General features: G+C 49.2%; 1 protein-coding gene across 1 annotated transcript in view; it reads right to left on the bottom strand.

Annotated features, from left to right (window-relative positions):
• Positions 1 to 2,241: 2,241 nt before the first annotated feature.
• LOC105479707 (LBH regulator of WNT signaling pathway) overlaps positions 2,242 to 7,309 on the bottom strand; it is a 29,129-nt gene continuing 24,061 nt past the window's right edge. The window contains exon 3 of the mRNA XM_011737861.3: positions 2,242 to 4,859. Coding sequence (XP_011736163.1) covers positions 4,671 to 4,859 — 189 coding nt within the window. The 3' untranslated portion in view covers positions 2,242 to 4,670. The remainder of the gene's footprint in view (positions 4,860 to 7,309) is intronic.

Genomic DNA, 7,309 nt, shown 5'->3' with positions numbered 1-7,309 from the left:
AAGAATGATGAAACTTTTTTCCAAACAAATAATTATTTTGTTTAAAAGTCACATGGAGACAGTGGGTGACAGAAGTGAAGACTCATCTTGCATCACCAGGGGCTATTTTCCTATGGATATCCAATTGTTCCAGCACCATTTGTTGAAAAGACTTCCCTTCCTCCACTGAGCTGCCTTGGCACCTTTGTGAAAAATCTGTCAACCACACATCTGTGGGTCTATTTCTGGACTCTACTCTGTTCCACGGATCTATTTGTCAACCTTGATGCCAACACCACACTGTTTTGATGACTGTAGCTTTGTATTAAGTTTTTGAAACTGAGAACTGAGAGTCCTCCAACTTCATTTTCCTTTTTCAAAGTTGTTTTGGCTAATCTGGGTTCTTTCCATCTCCATATGAGTTTCAGAATCAGATCATCAATGTCTACAAAACAGCTTGCTGAGGTTTCAATTGTGTTAAGTCTATAGATCAGTTTGGAGAGAACTGACATTTTAACATTGAGTCTTCAGATCCATGAACATGGTAGTGCTTTCATTTACGTAGGGATTCTTCGATTTCTCTCAGCAGTGTTTTGTAGTTTTCATCGTTTTGGAGGTTTTGCATATCTTGCATCAGAGTTACTCCTAAATAGTTTATATTTTTGATGCTAATGTAAATTGCATTTTAAATGTCAATGTTCTGTTATCTTTTATTTTTTTTTTAAGTCCTGGGATACATGTGCAGAATGTGGTTTGTTACATAGGTATACATGTGCCATGGTGGTTTGCTGCACCTGCAGCCCATCATCTAGGTTTCAAGCCCTGCATGCATTAGGTATTTGTCCTAATGCTCTCCCTCTCCTTGCCCACCACCCCCCGACAGGCCCCAGTGTGTGATGTTCCCCTCCCTGTGTCCCTGTGTTCTCATTGTTCAGCTCCCGCTTAGGAGTGAGAACATGCAGTGTTTTTTTTTTTTTTTTTTTTTTTTTTGTCGTTGTTACCAATATATAGAAATGCAGTCAATTTTTGAATATTGAACTTTGATCCTGCAACCATGCTAAACTCAAATTTATTAGTTCTAGTTGCTTTTTTGTGTAGATTTCATAGGATTTCCTACATAGATGATGTCATCTGCAAATAAAGACAGTTTTCTGCAGGGGTGTGTTCAAGGAGCCTGCATTCTAATAAATTCCATCTTCAGGCTGCTGGAGAGAAATAAAGGGGCAATCCATATGAGGAGGGTAAAGTCCTGCCAGTTATCCTTGGGGCAGCAGATCCGTTGATCTAGTTGTTTCACTAAGGCTAATGTTAAATTGGGTCTTTATTCTGTAAATCCCAGCAGACACCTTCAGTACAAACCACTGGATTTTCTATACTTACCAAGGTTAAGGAACTCAGAAGAGGGCTGGGTGAAGTCAAAAAGGGCCTTGGATTAGAGAAATGCCCCCAAATCCCTTCTACGAACCACCATTCTCTCACTCTGACCTCCACAAAGCCTCCTTCCTGGTCTCTAGGCTTTTCATCTTGCCCCCTCCTATCCCATCTTCATCGAGCCAGGTGGTATTAAAATGTAAAGCGGACCATTCTAGGTCCTCCCCTTAGAATGAAATCTCAACTCTCAGCCAGGACTGAGTAGCCCTCTTGCATGCTTTCCTCTTCCACCACCCCACCCCATCTGCCAATCCCTTGCCAAGCTGTTCTCCCTGTTGGAATCCTTTTCCGATGCCCCCAACTCCCCTCTGCTCCCTGCCACCTAGTACCTGGTTAACTTCTCTTTGTCACTGCTTCCAAAGACCTTCCTGACCCTCCCAACTGATGTTCACTCTCGGGGCATCCCAGTTTGATCCTGCCTTGCACGCATCATATTCGCCATTTAATTTTTCACTAAGGCAGTGCCGTGAGAGCCAGGGCTATTGCCATTTGTGACCTTGACCTCTTACCAATGCCTGCCAAGCAGTAGGTGCTTGGTAAATGCTTTACATGATAGCCTGCGCTTGCCACATGCCCACCCACTCACCCTCCAGCCTCTGTGAAGGACCTTCTGATATGTCTTGGGTTTTTCTTCCTTTAGAAGGGTAGTTTACACCTCGGCTGTGGGTTAAATCCCCCCCAGTGAATTCTCCCCAGACAAGCCATCAGGTGAGCTACATAAGGAGCCTCTCTTGGGACTCCCTCAACTCGGCCTCCTGCAGGACTTCATCTTGCTCCTAAGCTCACTCCGTTCCAACGGAACAGGAAGGGAAAAAGGAAACCAGACCAGAGTGGAAAGCATTTTCAAACTTTATTTACAACTGTCACAGTGACAAAAAGTAGTTTGGAAAAAAAAAAAATGCTAGTTTCTCCCTGAGCCTCAAAAAAGAACAGATAGAAGTTACAGGAGGTTCATCTCACAACAGGCATTTTTACTGAAACACTAAGAATTTTTTCAATACAATCAGTTAGAAATACACACAAATTACTTGGGGGAAAAAAAAAAAAAAAAGAGGAGGCCAGATAGGAGCTCAGCCACTTGTCCAAGAGCAGCTGGGTCCCCCCAGCAGGCTCCACCACTGAGGGTCCTGACATTAGCTGTCAGCCCCTGGCCTGCTCAGACTGCAAACGGTCATACAAAGTGGTCTAGGGACCAGCAAAAAGAATAAACCACCCCCATAAACAGACACATACACAAAGTAGATTTGTTACGCAGTTTACAAGCACGTTCCCATCACACAGCAAGACCGGGACAGGTGATTCAGGGGAGCAGATAAGGGAAGACACCAAAACACAGGAATTGAAAAGGCAAGACCCCCGCCTCCGTCCACTAGGGGAGGCGAGGGAATGAGAGTACGGATGAACCACTCTCTGCAGCCAAAACAGAATGAAGCGGGGAGCAAGAGAGAGGAAAGCCCCTCCCGGTGCAGGCTGCAGGCCTCTCCCACTTCTGCGAGGAGTTGGAAGAAGTTATTGCCATTGATGTGTGTCACACAGGCAGACAACAGAGGGAGGAAGCAGGGGGTGCCGGGACCATCGGCTTCCCAGAACAGAATCCCGCAGACTGCTGTGTCCACAGCACACCCTCGTCCTCCTGCCCCGGCATCCCCAGAGCCACAATGACCTTGAGGTATTAAATACAGCTATATACACATGTCCAGAACTGAGGGTCAACCTGGACTGACTGGAGACCTGAGGGGACAAGCTGCATGCCTTGGTTGGCCGAGTTTAGCTCAAGGAAGGCTCTGAGTCCACCTCTTGGCCACACGGTACTGCTCTCGGGTGGACTGAAGCGTTTGTCCTGCAACCTGCTGCTTCAGATGGCTCTTAGCTACGACAAGAAATGCTAAGTCCAAAGGCCAACTTTCTCATACAACTGGTGCCCTTGCAGGAAGCAGTGGGAGGTGGGGAGGGATGAGGACCACTGTTGAGTAAGGACAGTGCAGGTCCCTTGCCATGCCTCCCTTCTGTCCTTGTCCAGGAACAACATGGGGAGAAGCCAGGGACCTCATGGCATCCTTTAGTCTCAAACTCGACCCCAAGGCTGCCACGAGAGCCTTGTCCCCACCATGCAAGTCACCTCCCCAACGAGACACAGAAAAAGCCACGTCTGCTCTCCACTTGGCAACCACAAGAAAAACAGACCAAGAGCCCCCATGAGTGTGAGTACTGCAGCTGGGCAGACTGGCGGGAATCCGCAGCTGAGCTGGGGACCCATGTGCCCACGGCTGCTGTGGCTGGGGCAGGGAAGGTGGCGGTGAGGAAGAGGAAGGGCCGGCCTGGGAGAGCACACCCACTCCACCTTGGGAGCAAGTCTTGGGAGGGCAGCAGTTGAGGGAGAGACCTTCATGCCAAGTGTCCACCCTGGGGCTTCCAACAAGGGCAGGAAGTGCTCTCACTACTCCTAAAAAGTGCTGGGAAGCAAAATGGATATATCAGGGAGAAAAGCTGAAAAGCACTGCCTCTTAAAAACCGATCACCTTGGCTATGTGAGCCTACCACAGCTGGGAGCAGACAGGCCATGGAGAAGAATGGGGTGACCTTGCCTTTCCTGCACATCACCTCCAGCTGGCTTTGCAGGCAGCCAATTGCTCCTGCTCTCCTTTCCTCTCCTCCCTGCCATAGACCAACACACCTGAAATGAAAGCAAAGGGTGGGGTGGGTGAAACTGGAGAGAGAGATGAAGACCTGGTTTTCCGATGCACCAGCAGCCGGAGTGAATGTCTGCTGAGCGCATCCTGGCCGCAGTTCTCTGCTCAACGTTTTCTTAAAAACATGTGTTTTTTTCTTTTGCCTCATGTTTGTTTTCTTACCCCAAATGTTCCTTGCTTGCTTTGCACATGCCCCACCTCCCACCCACCAAGACCCATTGGAATCCCACCACTGCCTCTACTAGGCTGCCTGAGTTCAGATAATGATCTCAAAAACAGCACTCGCTCCCCCCACCCCCTAACCCCCTGGCTCTAAGCAGCTTCCTTTCTCAGAGGGCCTTGCAAATTGTCAGAGGGCTCCACTGCTCGGCAAGTTTCAAAAAAAAAAAAAAAAAAAAAAGGACAAGAAAAGAAAAGAAAACCAACTCGGTGATCTGCAGCTGCAAAACAGAAGCCTCGTTTGACATTTTCAGAACGATTGTGGCTCACTCTCTTCTTCCGTCACGATGGGAAAAACACAGTTCAGGAACAGATGCTGGCTGGTATGACCCATGGGAGTCCACAGGGACTCTACTGCTCTTTATTTTCTTTCGCTGTCTCTTCGCAGTTGTCTTGCTCATCCTCCTGGACCAGGAACTCCTCAGGGGGCCACCGGAGCTCCCCGCTCTCCACCTCCCCTTCTGTGGGTTCCACCACTATGGAGGGGAGGCGGTCCTTCAGTTTGCAGCAGCGGTCAAAGTCTGACGGGTCTGGGAAGATCTGAAAGAAAAGCAGAGCAGGTGCCTGGTCATGTAGATATTTGAAAAGAGAAATTCCATTCCTTCTTTGCACATCCATGTGGCATACTGGGTGCATGCCGTAGGCCAGGGACTGTGCTTTGCACTTGGGAGGCTGTGGGGTATATAAGGCGGGAGCCACGGGAGAATATTCTGGGGCAACATAGGAAACTGTCCCTCAGTCAGACTCTGATTCTAATCCTGAAGCTGCAAGTTTGGGGGCAGTGCCACTGAGTTTAAAGGTTGATGTGACTCTGTTTGGACTCTGTATTTTATTTTCAGATAAAATAATCCCAAACCATGTTATCCACAGTAAGTCTGGTCTCTCTCTGCAGGAAGTATTTTACGCCAGCAGTGCAAAGAATACGACAGGTGCCATAGCATTAAGTACCTCCCGGAATAATTACTGGCACTAAGTGAGCAGGCTACCACGTGCTATACATATATCACTTCCAACCCACACAGTCATACTGAAAAATAGGTGTTGCTAATGCTAGCTTAAAGAATCTCAGGCTTGGAAGAGTAGGTGGTCCAAGATTAGACAGCCTAGAAATGAGTGAGGGATGGGATGAGATTGAAAACTGGGTCTGGGCTGCGCACGGTGGCTCACAACTGTAATCCCAGCACTTTGGGAGGCCGAGGTGGGCGGATCAAGAAGTCAGGAGATCAAGATCATCCTGGCTAACACGGTGAAAACCCTAACATGGTGAACTACTAAAAATACAAAAAAAAAAAAAAAAAAATTAGCTGGGCGTGGTGGTGGGTGCCTGTAGTTCCAGCTGCTCGGAAGGCTGAGGCAGGAGAATGGCCTGAACCCGGGAGGCGGAGCTTGTAGTGAGCTGAGATCACGCCACTGCACTGCAGCCTGGGCAACAGAGCGAGACTCCATCTCAAAACAAAAACAAAAACAAAAACTGGGTCCGTTCGATTCTCCTGCCCCAACACCAGCCTGTCCCTCAAGTAGATGGGTCCTGATCCCATTGCAACTGTAAAGTCAAAGCCAAATCCTGATGAAAGGCATGGCCCCCAGTCACAGGTGGGCTGGAAACAAAATCCAAGGATCCTTTCTTTTTCACCTGTGAACATTCCTGGCTTCTTGCCAGCTCTACACCTGAAGGACTCTACTTCTTTTTCCAGAGTCCCGTCAACCAGGCTTTGTTTTTTAATGCCTACTCTGTGTCCTGCCCAGAGCTGGCAGAAACCCCAAACCTGGTTATAAAATCAGGGTCAAATCTGGCTCTGCGGATTCCCTTTGCACACACTGCCCTGTGACTACAGCTGACCCAATTCTTTGTCCAGCAGTTTAAGTACTTAATCCGCTGGGCTGCTGGTCCCTGCCATTCACAGCCCTCAGTGACACACCCCAGAGCTAGAGAGAAGAGCTTCTGTCTGCGATGCTGGGCTCACAGAATCAGGCGCTTGGCACCTTCACAGCCATCTCTTCCCACATCTCCATGTGGTAGATGAGCAAACCAAGGTGCCAGAGGGGTCAGGAGACCTGCTCAAAGTCATACAGTGTGTTCATAGTGCAAGAAAGGAAAGCAAAGCTTTCAGTGGGTGGAGACACATTCGAAGAGATCTAGGGGGCTGCCTGCTCCTGCCTGCACCTTGATCCAGATGGGGACAGGCCCATGGCAGCAGACAGGAGTCCTCCATTACCAGGACATGGAAGAAAGGCCCTTTTACAAACTCAGGCCTTTCCAATTCTGTGGTGCTCTGAGGGTGCCCGGTCTTAACTGCAACCCAGCCCCAAGCAGTGCTGCCCCAGCCAAGTCATGCTCTCACCACATCACAGGCCACGTGGGGCTTCCAGGAATCATAGGCCTCAACGAAGCTTTCCCAATCCCTGCAGACGAGTGATTATTAACCATTTATCCAATAAGGCCTATTGCTGGGGATTAAGCCCTAAGCCAGCTGTACAACCAGGCATCATTAAAGACTTAACGAGGCTCATAAAAGGTATCATAATGGCAGCCAGGAGAAAAACAAGCCCAGGGACGGGTTGGGCCAGTGTGGGTCACGGAGGCAGGGGGACAAGGACCCCAACTCTGGGCTTTGTCTTCCTGACCTGGGCGGCCTAGAAGTTCTGCCCTCGGACGGTGCTGTGCCCGGACGCGCATGTGCCGAGCGAGGAGTGGCCACGTGGGCTTTTTGGGGGTTTCCTCATTTCTTGGGTGAAGTCAGAGCCCCCCACGGGCTGTGAGTACACAAGGCACCCTCCAAGCATGAGCTTTGGGAGTGGGTGTGAGGGACCCTGATGGAGGGAAGTCCACTACAGGTAACAAAGCTCTTTCAGACGTCACCTCATTCAGGGCTCACTGTCACCCTAGGAATAGTAAGACCCGGGACTCTGCAGGTCACATGGCAGAGCCAGGATTCAAACCTACATCTGCTGTTTTCAGTGCCCGAGCCTTCTGAAAAATGGATTAGGCT

This window comes from Macaca nemestrina, chromosome 13 (assembly GCF_043159975.1).
Source record: "Macaca nemestrina isolate mMacNem1 chromosome 13, mMacNem.hap1, whole genome shotgun sequence".
Lineage (NCBI taxonomy): Eukaryota > Metazoa > Chordata > Mammalia > Primates > Cercopithecidae > Macaca > Macaca nemestrina.
This window is presented reverse-complemented; position numbering and strand designations above follow the sequence as displayed.